Source organism: Sciurus carolinensis, chromosome 13 (genome assembly GCF_902686445.1).
Source record: "Sciurus carolinensis chromosome 13, mSciCar1.2, whole genome shotgun sequence".
Taxonomy (NCBI): Eukaryota; Metazoa; Chordata; class Mammalia; order Rodentia; family Sciuridae; genus Sciurus; species Sciurus carolinensis.
In genome coordinates this window covers 70,119,296-70,136,676 of record NC_062225.1, presented here as the reverse complement: position 1 = coordinate 70,136,676, position 17,381 = coordinate 70,119,296, and the positions used below count along the sequence as shown (strand labels likewise).

Below are 17,381 nucleotides of genomic sequence, written 5' to 3'. Positions count from 1 at the left end.
GTTGGCCTTACGACTAGGGGTCCTGAGCTGTTGAGTTTCAGCTCACAAAGATAAGGCCTCTGTAACTGCTGGGGGACTATTCCCAGGGAGTCTTATGTGTGGTTCCTGGAGGAAAAGGGGAATGTTCATAGGAGGAAAGGATTCCAGAATTTCCATGCCTTACCTGGTCCACAGGGTTTTCTATACTCCTTGCTTCAGTTGTACATGACCAGGTTCATCCACTGAGAAATACATCATTATTACAAACAATTCTTGTCTTGTATAGGTGCATTATAATTATACATAATGATGGGATTCATTAAGATATATTCAGACATGCACATAATATAATTTGATCAATCTCATTCTCCAGTACCTGCCCTTTCATACTCTGATCCACTTGCTCCACTCTACTGATCTCCCCTTTATTATTATTTTTAATTAGTATCTTATAATTTTACACACACACACACACACACACACACACACACACAGGCTTCACTGTGGTATATTTGCACATTGCACATGCATGTACCATAATAGGGCAGGTTTAATTCTCCAGCACTATCTACTGCCCTCCCCTCCTCCCTCCCTCTTGAGGCCCTCCTTCTCTGATGCATCACAACCAATTCTTTAAGCTTGTTTATTTAACATGGAGTAGGGAAAATCCACCCTCCTCCCTTGAGAAGATCTCAGTTCTGCCTCATCACCCCTTTTCAGCTAATTCCAAGCCAAGCAGGCGGTCTCAGGCCCATGTCACAACATATCTTCTGCTATCCCCTAAATAGCCAGGCAGTGAGAAGTATATCTGAGGTCGACCAGCTGGCCAATTGGGAGGTTCTAAAATTCAGTGGGAGCAAGTTTAATGTACGGTGAGCTCAGCGGGTTGTTCTTCAGTTCCCTCTTGGATTTATGACTCCCACATAATCCTCTGCTTTATTAAGCTATTGGAAAAAAATAAAATCTGTCTGCCAAGATCCTAAAGCAGCCTGGCAGCCAGCAATATATAAAGACAGTAATTGGAGGCAGGGGGGCCGGCAGCTTGCTGGTCTTTGATGGACCGTTCAATATTCTCAGGGAACTGGATCGGGAGAGGCAGCCTGGGACCGTGCCTGGCCCTGGGAGGGGAAAGGACCTCACCTCCATTTCTGTCAGGTAGAGTCCTTTTCCATCCTTGGAGAGGTTGTGGAATGTTTCTAGGTTAAAGAAGGAAAGGTTTTGACTGACTTAGGAGGAGGGAATCGGGGCAGGCCAGGGCCATGTGAACATAAAAGCAGACAGACTCCAGGGACACAGCCTCCCTGTCCACGCGCCTGCCCCTCCCTTTTTGCTTCCGGGTCAGGCTCTATGCTGCCAGGCAGCTCAGGGCACCTTCTCAGAATAGCTCCGTGACTGCTCTGGCCTCTCCCCTGCCCAGACTCCAGACACTGCAAACTTCCCCATTCAGCCATGGGGATTGCGGGCTTGGCTTTCTTTCAGGGTATGGTTTAGGAAGTCTTGGGGATGTCTTGGTCCATGTGAGAACTCACTGGTGGCAAGAGTCATGCTTCGGGCTTCTCTTTTACCCTCCCAGGGTTCTCTTCTCTCGGTCTTTATTAGTTGCCCCACTCAGAACCATGGCAGGGGTGGGGTGCCAGGATCCAGAGGTATTTTGGGCCCTGTTCTACCTCGCCCTCAGCAGTTCCATTCTGAGCTACACTGTGGACCGGGTCTTACATAACATCCATGTAAAATAAAGGTGATGCCTCTAAAAGCATCAGTCCCTCTGGCCCGCAGGGTGGGATTCCTAAAGCTTGAGGGGAGGCCTCTTGCTCCCACCTATTCGCTTGGTGTGAAATTTCTTCAGCAGAGACCAAAACCTTCTTGGCATGACTGAACTAAAGTTGTAAGTACCACCTGGAAAGGGACAGGACAATTTAAATCAACTGTTTCCAAGAGAGGAGCTGATAGGGAGGAGACCTGGGATAGAGGAATGTTAGGGAAGGAAGGGTGTGGGAGGGAGACTCGGGGTATGGCTGACCATACTACCTGTGGCCTCACTTAGCACTGCCCTCTTGGAGCAAGGGTGTCTGAGGCAGGAAGCCAGCCCACTGACTCCTGAGGGCTGGGGCAGCATGACTTCCCGGTCCTCTCCTGTGTTCTTCATCACTATAAAGTCTCCAGGATGTGCCCATGGGACACTTACTTGCCATGGCTTCCAGCCTCATCAGGAAGCAGACCAAGCTGGGAAAGGTGACCCGGCCCATGCTGTCACTGTACCGAAGGGTCATGAGGTCCAGCAGCTCACTGCTGATGGAGATCCCTGTAAGGAAGACTGGGCCACAGGACGAGCTGGTGAGCAGCGAGGAGCAGGGAGGTCTTCTGCAAGACCTGAGAGGCCTATTCAGAGGGCCTGGTGGACTTACGCCACCTCTCCTCCTCAGCCTGGCTTGGCAGCCAGTCCGCCTCACCAGAGTCTATCTGTCAGATGCTTCCGTCTTCTCTGGCTGGGTCCCAATGACACAGTTCTGGAGCTTGACCAGAGACCCACTCAAGAGCCTCAAGACGCTGACTGTTCTGGAGAGACATGAGCCTTCACAATGATCAGATAATCCCCATGTAGCAAGGGAGTTGCCAGGACAGCTGCGGCTTGCTTCCAGCACTGTTTCTGCCAGGCCTCTCTCTGCTGGCGACTTTATAAAATAACCATCTGCCCTGATCCCACAACTGTTTGTGGGTCTTATGCATGGATGGTGCCAGCAAGGGCAGGTGTGGTCTCCCTGGAAGAGGGAGATTCAGCTCTAAGTTGGTCATCCAAGGAAAAAGCTGGTCCTCACAGAGGAGACCAGAATTGAGAAGGTGGCCTAGCAGGGCAGGAGGGCAGTATCCTGCCCTCTTTGACCTTGCGGCCTTTCATGTCTAGTTACAGGCTCTAGGGAGGCACCAGCCACATGGAGGACATGTGCAGACTGATCAACGGTTAGGCAGGCAAGCTCTGATAGCAAGCAGAACCTGGCAAGGTGAACCATTCATCAAAGGAACAGCCTGGTGGCCTGTGAACCCCATGAAGCCAGAGAAACATTTGGTATCTCCAACAAAGTTAATAAAATGGGAAAGGGGATGCTTTCAGTTAGAGTACTCACTCTCCAATCTGCCCCCTTCTCAAATCACCCATTTTCTTAGGGTTGACCCAAGGGCCCCTGAGGCTTTTGAGTTAAACTTGAACTCTTCTCCATTTCCTCCCTTGTATTATGCTGGCGTCAATAGTGAAGACTCCTTTATGGTTTCACCTCTACCTGGCCCTTCAGTGATTCTCCAGGAGTGGTCCCAGACCAGGGACAGGAGCACCCCAGGAGTTTGTTAGAAGCACCAGCTCTCCAGACCCAACCTGGAACCCCTGATTTAGAAACTGAAGGGAGGTTCAGCCTTTGGTGCTTTAGCAAGACCTTCAGGGGACTCTGATCAGTTCAGGCTCAGCTCCGCAGCTTCTGTTATGAAGAATTAAGGGGAGGATCAGGTGGGGAGTGGAATCTGTATTTCTACCACTGCTCCAGACCAGGAGGCTTGGGAAGAACTATGTAGAGTCTCCTTCCAGAGTTAACCTGGGGGCACATGACTTCATCCTTTATTAAGAAAGGTAGCCGTTTCCTTATATAACCTTTTTGTGACCCTTCCCCCATAGGTACAGTGCGGGTAATGAATCTTGCCCTTCCCAGTTCACAGTCAGGACAATCACACGAGATGACATGAATAAGGACTCTGGGTGAACTGTGAAGAACTTAAGCACCCTCAGGTGTTGTTTCAGTATCCCAGGACTGAAAGCTTTTGCCTACTTGAAACCGACAGGTACCATTTGATTTAATTTAGCTCCAAACCCTCCGTGGAGAGAGAGATGAGAGATCATCAGCCTGTCCGTGGGTATTTAACCTTGATTGCCCAGACACTGAGCAGGAAGTGTCTGGAAGGTGAGCTCCATACCTGGTATGGGATCAGTCATGTGGGGCTATTTTCTCACAATTAGTGCTGTGTCAGGGAGAAAAGGCAGCTGGGAAATTGCCAGGCAAAGGGAAGGCTGCGTGGGGGATGATGTCTGAGTCTGGAGCCCAGGAGGCCCACCAAGGGCAGTGTAGACTAGAAGACAAGGGCCGCGGCTCTCCTCTCCCGCGTGTCCAGCCTCACTGCACCAGCACGCACGCGGCACGTTGGAACGTGAGTGTCACATACTCTGGCCCCCAGGCATCACTGCTCAATGGGTCCCTGCATTACCTGTATTCTCTATGGCCTTCCCCAAGTTTGAGCTCAGGAGGACTCCAGAGCTCAGCTGAATGTTCTGGAAAACATGCTGATGTGGGAAAAGAAGAAAGAAGCCTGAGTTAGAACTGGAGGACGTGACCTGCGGGATGGAAGTTCCCCCCAAATCCGTTTCCATCCCTTGAAATTGTGGCACTGAAGCATGGGTGCAGCCAGCACAGAGGCAGGCAGAGCAGTAGGCAGAGGACTGGGGCAGGCAGGAGTGGTCACACTGACCTGGTCCACCAGCCTGGCTGCCGCTGGGTCTGGTGGGTTTCCCTCTCCCAACCTGCTTCTTTCCTCTCCTCTCTTCTCTTCTCTCCTCTCCTCTCCCCTCCTCTCCTCTCCTCTCATCTCCCCTCCTCTCCTCTCCTCTCCCCTCCTCTCCTCTCCTGTCCCCTCCCCTTGTTGGGGCCTTGACACGTAGGGCAGCTCGCTGCCTAGGAGGGAAGCATAGGGTTCTCTAAGAAGTAGAGGGTAGTGGTTAAAGAGCACAGACTTGACAACCAAACTGCCCAGGGTTTAAGTCCCAGCAGAATTAGTCATCACCTGTGTAACTAATCTTAGACGAGCAATTTGATCTTTCTAGGCCTCAGTTTCCTCATCTGTAGCATAAGAGTAATTACAGTACCTCACTCACAGTTTTGTTGCTGGGTATAAATGAGCAGATACTCTTAAAGGGCTAAGGAGCATGTCTGTGCATTAGTGAACTCTCTCTAGAAAATACTGAAGGCAGGTTAGAACCTCCTCTGGGTCCCAGCACAGTTGCAGGAAGGAGTAACTGTGATGTGTCACTTTGGCACTGTTCTTTCATTTACCCAGGACTTTCCCACCTCTGCCTAATCCTCTCTGTAGTCCTGCTCATCCCCATACTTCCCAGCTGAAGAGCTCGCCATGGGTGAAGTGTGCGGGTGGCACAGGACTGAATGTGCAACTCCCAATTTTGGTCTGAATACAGCTGCCCCTCAGGTGCTTTTTTAAGGCAAAATAACCCCGCATGTGGGAGGGCAACAGTGGGATGAGCACTGGGCGAGGGCAGCCGGAGAGCTTTTTCTCGACCTTATTTGACTTTGGGCATGTAAGACAGTTGTGAGTATTGTCAACTGGGTATTCTCTTGCTCTTTCACTAACTGGCTTGGTCATTAATTCAGCATTTCTAAACACTACTGTGTTACACACGCTGTGGAAGGCACTAGAGAACGATGACTATGGGGAACCCCTTCCCTGGAGGACCCTGCAGTCTAAAGGGGAGGAGGTGGCCATGCCAACCCCTGCAGTGCCTGTGAGGAGCCAAATGACCCCAGGTGAGGGATCAGGCAATGCACCCTGGCATAGCCACACAGAAGGACGCATTCAGCCTTTTAACATGTTTCCGGGATGTTTAGTGACCTGGCTAGACATTTGATATATTGGTGGTTTTCATTTTTTCAAAGCAGATGACTTATTAGTGTGTGTATATATACATACAGGAAAACTTCTGGAAAATATTCACTAGGTTTTACTAGTTTGTCTTTGGTTGGCAAGATCATGTTTTCTTTTTTTCTTTTTTTTTTTGGTGGTACTGGGGATCGAACTCAGGGCCTTGTGCTTGCAAGGCAAGCACTCTACCAGCTGAGCTATCTCCCCAGCCCCATGTTTTCTTTTTAAAATTTATTTCTGCTCATCTATATTCTCTAGTATGAACAGATATTACTTTTATAATAAGGAAAGATTATTTTAAAGTACAAAATAAAAAGACAGCAAAGTGGCTTGCCCTGACCATTGTGGGCTCATGTGTTAGGAGCCAGCTAACTGGGCCCTGGGGGCTGGCAAGGAGGGCTCAATGGGGATGGCATATCTGAGGCTGGACTCTGGAGCAGGGTTGGCAATGGCCACGCTCAGTGTGCAGGTAAGGTGGGGGGACCTCAAAGGTGTAAGGCTATGGCATTTATTGGGACTAAGTCTTGTAGTTGGGGCCTGAAGAAGATGGGACTCAAAAGTAGGAGTGCAAGTGAAAGGGTCTTGGTGTCACTCTGAGGAGTTTAGACTTTGTCCTGAGGACAATGGGGAGGCCACCCAAGACCATAAATCAACCACATCTGTGTTTTTGGCAGATCCTCTGGCAGAGACTTCAGAAGAGAATGAGATGAACTCGAGGACTAGGGGAGTCGTAATTAATCTGGGGAGAAATGAGGACAAGCCAGTGGGTGGGTCCTGCTGAGGTCCATGGTGACCTCTTTCTCCTCCAGCCTCTGAGAGCATTTCTCATCCTGGACACTCGCTTGGCCTTCTGTTGCACAAACATCTCCTGGAATGAAATTTGAGCTCTCTCTGTGGGCAGGGGTCAGGTGTCCTCTCCTTTCATGTCCCTCCATCCTGGCATAGGGTTGGGCACACTTGCTAAACTGGACGTAATAAGAGTGGTAGTTGCAGAGAACAGGCCATACCTGGCAGTGGACGAGGCGCCTCCACAGCCTCCCAAACTCCTCTTGGTCAAGTCGTCCATTCACTTTCAACTGGATGAGAAGTTAAGAGTTAACTAGTCCAGGTGCCACAAGCAGGGGAGGGAGGTACTAGTCCTGCCAATGAAGCCAGAGTAGCTCCACCCATTGACTAGTATTCAGTTGGTCCTGTGTCACCTAAGTGTGGCTCCATGCCAGCTGGTTCCCACTGTGTCTGAAGGCAACCTTAGATTTGTTTTACAAAGGAAAATGGACTATTGGAAGGAAAAGGAAGCCCTAAGAAAGGGAGGCCAATATCACCTGCACCCAGGGGAAGAGAGTGAGTCCAGACATGGCCTTCACCAGTTGGGGGTGGGGTACCTGGCAGGGAGGGTGGGGAGAAGGATGGAGGAATCTTGCAACTCTAGAAACGGCAGTCGTAGGTGAGTTTGCCAACCCTGTGCACATGTGAGTGAAGGGAATGTTTTCCCTGTGTGGACGCCAGTCCTGGCCACTCCATGTAATGGGCTCATTGATGACTAATGAAGGGAAAGAATTGACCCCTGAGGACTGGATGGGAGCCATGGGGGAGTAGGAAGACAGCTAGAAGAGACCTGTCTCCTTTACTGGGGTCCTTCAGTGGCGACCTCCCCTGGGGTTATCTGCCCTGGCCTGGGGCTGCAAGGGCGTTGGACTCCTCTGTCCCTGAATGATGGCGACCACAGCCTGCAGAGACAGGCCTGATTTATGATTTCATCAAGAAGCCCTCTTGTTCTACAATGGCTGGCTTCGCATCCCAACAGAGCCTTGTTAACAGCGTGGGAGCCGGGTGATCTGTCTCTCTCAGGAGACAGCACGGAGCTGGGAGAGAAGTTGCCAGTCGGCAGCTGGGGACAGCACAGGTGCACAGCCTCCCCTGCCTGTAGGGAGAGGAGGTGGGCAGGGGGGAAACCGCTGGCTCGAAAGTGGAAGTCAGGATGAGAGCCAGGAATGGGGTGTGAGTCTGGGTCCTGCCGCTTGTACCCATGGAACTGGGTGAGCCACTGAACTGCCTCTACCTAGTGTCCACATCTGCAAACAGCAGCAACGGGTGAAGTTGCTGTGTAGAACGGGAGGTTTCTACACATTTTGGTGGTTATCTTTTTTGAATTGGAGGCTTGTTGAGTAAAGGAACATTCTTGAATGGTAAGGGAAGTGGGGAGGGGAAAGTTACTCCCATCAGTGTTCTAAGGAGGGTGAGCAGGATGAGGTTAGAACGTGGAGTTTGAAGGCTAAAAGTCCTACTTCAAATCCAGGCACAAGTCTGACTAGCTGTGTGATCTGGGAAAATTAAACTTAACTTCTCTGAACTCTATTTCTTTCACTGCACAGGGGATAATACTTCTTATATCCCAGGGCTTGTTACAAAAATTACAAGGAAAAATATGTACATATTTATACATACATATATATTCACCTGTAATGAGTCTCAGCAGAGTAGGCTCTGGATCAATGGTCACGCTTCCATTGCTATTGGGGTTTATCTAAAGAATTAGTGAGCTGGTGGAGAATCCACAGGACCCAGAGCTAGTAGACCACAGAACAGATGGGCTCCTAGGGCTGGCAGATGGGATGACGGCAAAGGATACATCCATCAGAGCCACAATGCCGCGACACTGGTCCAGGGAGAAAGTATCCCCTAGAGATTGTGAAGAGGGAGATCAGGAAGGACTGATGTGGCAGTGAGAGTGGTGGTGGGCTGAGGCTGGGACTAGCAGGCCCCTGGGCTGACCATACCTGTCAGAAGCTCCTGGTTGAGAAGGTTCTGAAGCTGGGTGGCATCTATGTCCGGTCCCTGATTCAAACAAAGGAAGGACATGGGCATCAGGACATTGCCAGGACTGGAGGGGCACACCAGTCCTGCCCTGTAAAAGTTCTCCAATTCCTAAACCTTTCTCTCCCATGACACGCCTGCCTCACCTTTGTCCTGAAGCTGGTCGGGGCTGCTCCAGGCCATGGCCATAACGCTCCCTGAGCATCTCTAGTGTGGGTCCCCAATGTCTGGCCCCACCAGGCTCCCTGGCATCTCTCCCTCCTTGTTACTGGGCTGAAGGCTGTGCTAGCCCTGTCCCCAGCATGCCTGGCACTGGGGAGCCCCCGGGGGTAAGGATTGTTGGGGGAAATCAATGCAGCCTTCAGGTGCATTCTCCATCTGCTTCTAGAAAGAAACTACCAGGAAATGAGACCCGTGTGTGTGTGTGTGTGTGTGTGTGTGTGTGTGCACGCACATGTGTGTGATGACAGGGGTTAAAAATACCCGGAATCTAGGCTCAGAGAAGCTGCTGCTGTTGAGCACACCACTGGGCCTTAGTCTTCCCAGACACTGAGGCCAAAAGGGAAATATAGTTTTTCCCCTCGGATTAAAATCAGGAAGTGATGGAGGCCGAGGGGAAAGGGAACGTGTTTGGGCCTGAACTCGACAAGGTTTAGGGAACACTGAACTGCATCACGGGCCATGCCTTTGATGACCAGTTGACAGAGAAGTGGAGGCGTTCTGCTTTGGGGACGCTTTTACTTGGAGAGCTGGTACAGGAGTTTGGTTTTTCGGCAGGTGACTTAGCAGAGGGACAGGGTTCAGGAGGAAGAAGGTGCCTTCTGGGCGTCTCCTGAGAACCAGCACCTCATAGAAAACAGACACCATGTCCCTTCCATCTCCCAGGGGTGGCCACCCCCAGCAGTGAAAGCAAAAGCAACCCCATGACCTGTCCTTCTGGGGACCTTCAGCTAGAAGCAGACCCTTCAGATGCCCCTTGAGAAAACACCCCACCATGTCTCAGATGGGTCCTTGGGTCAGCCATCCAATATCTCTCAGTTTGGTGGGTCAGGAAAGTTGGCATTTCTCTACAAAAGAACTTGACACCTCACTTTAGCCAGTGACATGCTGATGAAGAACTTGACTTACGCAGAATCACCCATTAGACCATAAGCAACATGGGGCATGGGCCATGTCTGCTTCCTTCTCCCTATTCCCCACCTAGCACAGACTCCACACTCCATAACCAAACAAAAGTGTGGAGACAGAAGGCATGGAGATGATGGCTGCTGAAACAAATTCCCAAAGAATCCTATGTCTGCCACCACCACCACCACAACCAGATGGACCTATGGGCTGACATTTTGGTGTTCCCGAAGTTTGCTGTGGAACTTAAAATGCTCCAGGTGCTTGAGAAATACTTACTAATTGACTAAATGATGGATGGTGGATGGATCTGGCCCAACCCAGAGTCAGAGGGAGAGCACCCTCCCATCCCTACAGGTAGGTAGCAATGGTGTAGCCACCACTCCTGGGGCTGATGAAAGCAACCAGTGGTAGGGATGGTAACAAGTCCCTGTATTAGTTTAAAGCTAGTGAAACCAATATAAAAGATGAGGAGAGAGGTCACAGTGAGAACATGGAGGGATGTTTTACTTTAAAATTTCTTTGGAGGACAGAGCCTCTGAGGGTAGTTTGCAGGTGGGCCCTGCTCATGGATGCCAGCTTGAGGGTCACCTTAGCACAATGCCATGTCTGTGTCTTACTCTCATTTCCACCAAGGCCCAATATGAGATGGTAGTCACTCTCCGTGGGGAGGCATTTGGATGTTGTTGGAATCTGTACCATCTTATATGATAAATCATATTTTTATTTTAGAGCATGGACCATGTGTTAGAATTTTCCACCTGCCTCAAGGAAGTTTGGTCTCAGGCATTCTAATCAGGCCCTGCTGACCACCTCACGCAGCTAAACTTGGCTTGGGCATCTGCTCTAGGGGAGCTAATCTGTCTTTATTCAATTTGACAGAAATGATTGAGCACCTACTCTAGGCCAAGGACAGTGATCAACATTGAGGACAAGGAATGCATATGATGTTATCCTTGCCTTCAGGAGCTCACAGACTGCGGACAACAATCATCTTGGCTGGACTTGTCATGCATCAAGTAAAGGCCTATGGAATCAAGCTGAGGGGTGGCCCCGAGTTCTCGGCTAAAGCCAATTTCAGAGAGACCCACAGTCAGCTGCAGCTTGGAACATGTACCCCTCATTCCAGCCATGTTCTTGATTTCTCCTTTTCTCCCTCTGGGCCCAGTCTGCCTCCAGGATGCCACCAGCCCATTAGTCTTCTGAATGCAGAGGCAGGACTGGGCATCCTTCCTGTCCTTGGCCTCTGCCTGGCCCAAGCCGGTATGGTATGCATAAGCATTTGACTCACTTTCTGCTTCCCACACAAACACGATTATTAATGGTATAAAGCCCATCATGCAGAGCCCTTGGCAGCTCTTTTATCCTGACAAGTCAAGGAGTTCTTTATAACGGTTTATTAAACTATTAGGAAAATCCTGTGTGCACATAGGTGACTTGGCAGGAAGAGTGCTATTGGTGCTTTCTGAAGCTGGCCAGCTCCTGGGAGGAACCATGCCAGATTGGGGGAGGTGGTGGCCGAGCTGGACAAGGGATGATTTCAGAGGGTGCTGCCAATTGCTTGTTCAAAGATGCAAGAAGCAATGCATACCATTCACATACCCTGTAATTATTGCCTTCTCTTGTAAGCCCTACATTGCATCTCAATGTCACCCACCCAGATGGTGGCACCAATTCTCTCTGGAGCTTGGTGTCTAGATCAGTTCAGAAGATGATCCAGAGAGAGAGAGAGAGAGGCTAATAAAATATCCACAAAGTCACTTTTCCTCTCTGCCTCCCAATAAGGAGTCCTCTCTCCCTCGAGTGCCCCCATCACCTGCCTACAAAATTCCCTAGGTGCTGAGTACTGTACCTCCTGAGCATATTTGTAGAAAATGCTTTGTTGGGACCCATTTTCTGGAAGAGTTCCCTGGATAAAAGGAAAAATAGCCAGCATTAAACTTCTAGGAAAGAGACCATCCGTCTGGTACAACAAGGGAACAACTCCCACCAAGATCTGAGATCGAGGCTGTGTCTGGCAGTTGGAAAAAAACCTTTAGGGAACTTGGAAACCCAAATCTTGTGGAAGGAAGAGGTTGGATCCAAACTGGCCTTGGAGACCGCCCTCACTCCCACTCCTTTGAGCCACCATTGGTCCATTATGGTCTCTTTGTTTTACTGGTCAGTAATGAGGCACGGAAAGAGACAGACACCCTCAGGGGCAGGATGTGGCCAAGGAAGCTTTCCAGTCAAACCTTCCTACACACCTACCTTCAGTTCTCTGAGGTGGAAATCATTGCTCGAGTTCCTAAAAAAACAGGGGAAGAGTGTGACAAGAATGACCAGGCCATTATTCATAGGAGGCTGCCTATGGAATCTGACATTTCTGACAAGGAGGAGTGGAAAGCCGTCAGCACCGTAGGATGTGAAGTGAGCAGTCTGGAGGCCAGCAGAGGAGGACCATGGTTATGTGCCTAGTCTTTTGATGAACAGTCTGATCTTCTGACCATTTAATCTTTCACAACCATGGGAGTGTACAGCAAGCCCCATTGCCAGGATGAGGATGAGCTTTGTTTTATGCTCCATCTTGCATTGGTAATAATGGTTACCAGGCTGGCTGGACAGGGAAGGCCTCCTTCACACCACTGTAAGGACTGCCATGACTGTAGAAGTGTGTGCCTGGGGCCAGGGAGATGAGGTACCTAGTGGGTTGAGTACTTGTTGACCCAGATGACTTGACATTCCAGACCGTCCAGGATTGGGCTGTGTCATTTAGACTCATCTCTCCCTGTCTCCCTGTCTATCCCACATTCTGGACACATCTGAGACAAGTTGACACACATGCCACTGACCACCTTCCTGTACGCATGACCGACCTCATCTGTTATTTACCAAAACTGTGCTCACCCACTTCCCTGCCTTCGCCCAGTCTTTTTCCTTTTGCTTGCCTGGCCTTCCCCTTTATGCCATTAAATTCTACTTTTTTTTTCAAGGACCCGCTCAAGTGCCATTTTCTTGAAGAAGCCTTTCCTCATCCCTCTGGTCAGAAATGAGTCCTTCACTCTGTCCTCACATGCAGCTTCGCATCCATCAATAGCCCCATTATTTGGGGTCTAGTTATTGGTTCATAGTCTGTTTTGTCCCCCTTGATGGGGATCTTCTGGAGAGTAGGGCCAGTACTGTGTCTCCACCCACCGTCCATGTTGTTTATAATTTACAGAGCACCATACACAATGACATTTTTACAAAATAAGTAGAATAAAACACTTAGAATCCCAGAGACTGTACCTGTCATTGTCTGGCATTTTCAGGAAGATTTGGAGCAAGAACTCAGTATCTCTGTGTGCTGAGGGAACCACAACGTAGGTCCCAGGGATCAGATGGAAGGACTTTGTGGGGTGGAATTTGATGTCGTAATCCATGCCTTGGACATCGTGTCTGAATGAGGAGAAAAATGTGGGCGGCAATGTCTCCTGGAACTCCTGGAACTAAAGAAACGTGATTACTGGGAGAAAGCATGGTCCCCAGCCACCAGGAGAGACCCTCCACCTTCCAGATCCCTCTCTATTCCCCACAACAGCAATTACAGACCGTGGAAAGGGACACAGTGAACTCTCAGAAAAACCCAATACTGCTATTTTGTCTAGACTCAACATACTACAATTAATGCAATGAAATTTGACAAACAAAATGATCTCTTTCAGTCTAACAGCATCCTGGGCTTCTGTTTATTTGTTTGTTTTTCTTCTACTTATATATAGAGGAAAACATTATGCCAATGCTGCATTTCTTTTGGGGCCCTACATCCTGTTTCCTCCTAAACCTTTAGCAAAATGCTCTGGGCTGTCATAGCGTTGCAGAGTGCCATTCTTCTCCCTTCCTCTGTTTCCTCTCTCTAGAAGAGCCCAGAGATTCCTTCTCATTGGAAAATAATAGGCCCCGATCATTTTCCTTTTATTTCAATATTTTCTTAGAGATAAAACAATAAATATAATGCAGTTCCTATTACCAGATGTCACATACATATTACATAATAAAAACCCCTTACTAAACAAATTTTCCCCACTACAGTGGAGAATGGGGATTCCATTTAGAATGGTTATGCAGCATGAAATGATTATTTATGAGTTCTGCCGTGGGGGAGGAGTGGGGGAAGGGGAGAGTTCCTCTTCGGGAAGTAGGGACAGAGTTGGGCTCCAGAGTGAGATAGGAGATAAGTCACTGCCCCTGGTGTACCACAGAGGGTTGGATGGAACCCCCAAATTGATTCTGCTGATGTCAACAGCAGCCCCAGCGGGTTTGGGAGCCTGGCTTGCTTGGGTCCCTCTGGCAGAAGCCATGATGGGATCTTCCTCTCCAGAGCTGTGTCCTTGAGGCTCCCGGCAGGAGGGTGCATGCAGAGGTATGTGGGCAGCTCCTGCTACAATCTCGGAGGCCTGCCAACAGGCTCTCCTGCTCTCCTCCCTCCACTAGACCTCGCAGCCCTGTCCAGGTTCCCTATTCTTTGGAAGACACTTGCTCAGGGCAGCGAGCAGTGTGAGTGGAGAGGGAGGTACTGGCCCAGCACTGAGAGGAGCACACCTCAAATTAACACAGGGCTGGTGGGGCACAGAGCAGACTGTCACTCTAGGGTTTGAGCCTTTTCCTGGTTCAAGTCCCCACCCCATTCTCCAGCTCTGGGAAGTAGAATGTCAACCCATTCCTAGTCCTTGGGTGTTTCCTTAAGGCTCTTCCAGCTGTCCCACATCCATGACGGGGGGGGGGGAGGTGGGGGCAGGGACCAGAGGCAGATCCTAACTCCAGGCTCTGTGGCCGGGCCACCACTGTGGAGCAGGGTCCTTACTGCCAGCTTCCTGCCAGGACTTCTGAGTCTGTCCTGCTCTGAGACTCTCTGTCCTGGCCTCTGTCTACCTACTGGGGCTCCCCTGGAAGGCCTGGAGGGACTGCAGTCACCCTCCGTTGGCTGTGGCCACATCCTGCTTCCCTTCCATCCACTGCGCCCTCCTCTGGCAGCCAAGGGCGCCGCCGAGCTCCCAGCCTTGGGAGGGGGCTGCATGCCAGGAGGATGGGCTTCTGGATCCCGTCCATCCTTCCCTGTTCTTCCTGACAGTTTTAAGTCACCTTTCATCAGTACTGAGCCAGGTCATCTGTCTAGGAGGGGTGGCGAGTTGCTTGTCAGAGGAGCTGGACCATGTGCCTGAAGCTGCTTGAGGACCGCATGCTTGGGTGTGTGAGGGGTTTGGGGCTGACTCATTTGGGAGTCTGGAGTTTCTTCTCAGGTCCCCCCGGTCCTGCTATCATCAACACACACGAACCAGCTGCATCCATCTTCTGCATGAGGGGTCACACTCAGGCTGGCTTCATGGTTGCAGCCCCTCTTGAATGCTAATCAAGAGAACCCTCTAGGGATCCAAATTTCAGACTAGGACAACTAAATCTTTCCCTGCTTTGTTGACCTATTTGGAGAGATCAATGAAAGTTTGCAGCCCCTGAACATGTGAAGGACGTGGTGTTGGAAGAGGTGTAACACTTCACCAGGGGACAGAACCAAGAAGCCTGCCCAGTGAGGACGGTGCTGAGCCATACCTGGGAGTCGACCTGTGGGGAAGAGGAAGAAAGACAGTTCAGGAAGCCTGCTATAGTTTGGGCCCCTGTGTTAAAGGTCCCAGCTCATGGTGCAGTTTCTTTCTTTGCTTCCCAGTTGCAAGGAAGTAAATAGGTCTCCTCTGCCATGTTCCCCACCATGAGGGACTGGGTCAGCACAGGCCCAAAGCCATGGGACCAAGAGACCATGGACTGAAATCGGAGCCAAAATAAAACTTTCTCCTTTTCAGTTGATCGTATCTCAGGCATTTTGTCACAGTGATGGAAAGCTGACTAACAAAAAGTCAGAAAGGTATGTGGGTTCCCTCAGCCTGGCTCAGGGCCCTGTGCTCCTTCTTTTTGTGCAGTTGACCTGTTCCCTGGCACACTGCTGGTGAATGAATGATTACTCTAATTCCATGCAGAGTTGTAAAAAAGGAAACCTACTCAATTGTGAACCACAGGAAGGAAATTGAGGAGAAAAGAAGGTGCCCGAGAGGAGGGGGTGCCCCCTTGTCCCTCAGCAAGGTGTGGTTACTGTTCACAGCAGTGATGATAACATTGAAGGAAAGGGGAGACATAGGTAAGGCTGGAAATAAGACAGAACTCTGCTCCCATGTAAATTTCCCTGCGTCAGGAGCTTCCATGAGAAGGCAACTTCTTTGATCTCCTCAGACCTCTTTAAATATGATGGGAATTTGTTCTAGTACCCCCAGTGCCTTCAAGGATGTAAGTGTGCATATGAATGGGGAGATATCTATGTTCCAGTCTTTCCATCTTTAGAAAGAAGAACTGAGGGTGTAGTTCCATTTTAAAACCCCTCTACACTTCCATGTGATATGCTGGATATTCACAATAATCCTGCAGGTAGACACTAGGCATCCCCTTTCAAGGATGTGGAAACTGAGGCTCAGCATTTTCTGTAGCAGAGCTGGAACAGAGCCAGCTGTGTTGCTTCCTTTCTAATGCAGTCCCGCTGCCCCCTGGCACTGTTTTCTTAGTTGGGCTGGGTTTTAATTCTTCTCCCTATAAGTCAGGGATCCACTCATGTGGACAGACCACTTGCTTTGCCCAGACAGACTTCTCAGCCAGGGAAGAATTGGAACAGAGGTGGAAAATCCTGGCCTGGGGGAGGGGGAGGAGCTTTGGGACAAGGATGAAATGGCTCATCTACTCTTTTCCACCATCTTTACTCCTGCCTGCCTGCTCATCCACCACTGCTGTTGGTTTGATGTAGGGCAGCTCCCTGCTCCTGCAGCAGCTGGGGAGTCACAGGCCTGCACCAGAGGATGCGAGTTCAGTCCTGCCAGACATTGTATCCACTGAGTCCCCAGTAAGCTAGAGAGTCCAGCTGCTGGCACAAGTAGAGCCTGTTTCTTAACTACACAGTGAAAAAGAACCCAAATATATTTTGAGCTGTCAAGGTCTAAACTATTCTTTGTTTTTTTAACTCAATTAGGATCCTGCAGGATCCACTAGGATATCTAGAGAGCCTGAGGAGGTCTTGGGCAGCTGAGAAATAATGCATCTCTGGTAAAAAGGAGAAAAGCAGACTCTGGTAGTGTTTTAAAAATGAGTATGATGAGTCCTGAAATGAAAAGACTCTGGGCAAAACAGTTAACGCCAGGTCGTTGTGTTGCCCAGCTCTGGGGCCCCAGGCTTGTACACAATGACGTGAATAGCCACCAGGAGCCGTGCACTGGGGCAGCCCTGAGACCTTCTTTGGGCTTCTGTCTTACGTTAGAAAAGGAAGAGTTGGCTGAGATGCTTTTAGTAGACTTGTCTGGTGTTTGGGTGTTTGAGCTGTGCAGTCCTGGCTGGGCAGACCAGGTACCTCAACACAGTTCCTGAATTTATAACTGCTGCTTTGTTTTTTTTTTGTTTGTTTGTTTTTAATACTTTCCAAAAGTTTGACCAATGATTCTCAAACATAATGTGTATAAGCAGTCCCTCTGGAGCTTGTTAAAATGCAGACTTTCAGATTCTGTTCTTAGAGAATCTGATTAGGTCTGGAGCAGGCCCCCAGGAATCTGCCTAGTTACAAAAGCTGATCATAGATCAGACCACCTTTTAAGGTACAGGCATTAAATTCTGTATCATATCAGGAAAAGCTGACAAGTGATCCAGGCATGATAAACATAGTCAAGTCTAATTTCTCTCTGGTTTTAAAGATTTTTTTTTCCACTTTGTTTCATTTCAAATTTAAAGTTGGG

At 49.6% G+C, this 17,381-nt stretch overlaps 1 protein-coding gene across 1 annotated transcript in view; it reads right to left on the bottom strand.

Annotated features, from left to right (window-relative positions):
* The window catches only part of Capn13 (calpain 13), a 58,980-nt gene that overhangs the window by 7,647 nt on the left and 33,952 nt on the right, over positions 1-17,381 (bottom strand). Inside the window, exons 11-21 of the mRNA XM_047523356.1 lie at positions 15,172-15,183; positions 12,874-13,073; positions 11,857-11,893; positions 11,459-11,515; positions 8,436-8,502; positions 8,297-8,346; positions 6,675-6,743; positions 4,225-4,300; positions 2,165-2,293; positions 1,120-1,175; positions 164-221 (exon numbers count right to left, since the gene is read on the bottom strand). Of these exons, the coding sequence (XP_047379312.1) occupies positions 195-221; positions 1,120-1,175; positions 2,165-2,293; positions 4,225-4,300; positions 6,675-6,743; positions 8,297-8,346; positions 8,436-8,502; positions 11,459-11,515; positions 11,857-11,893; positions 12,874-13,073; positions 15,172-15,183 (780 nt within the window). The 3' untranslated portion in view covers positions 164-194. The remainder of the gene's footprint in view (positions 1-163; positions 222-1,119; positions 1,176-2,164; positions 2,294-4,224; positions 4,301-6,674; positions 6,744-8,296; positions 8,347-8,435; positions 8,503-11,458; positions 11,516-11,856; positions 11,894-12,873; positions 13,074-15,171; positions 15,184-17,381) is intronic.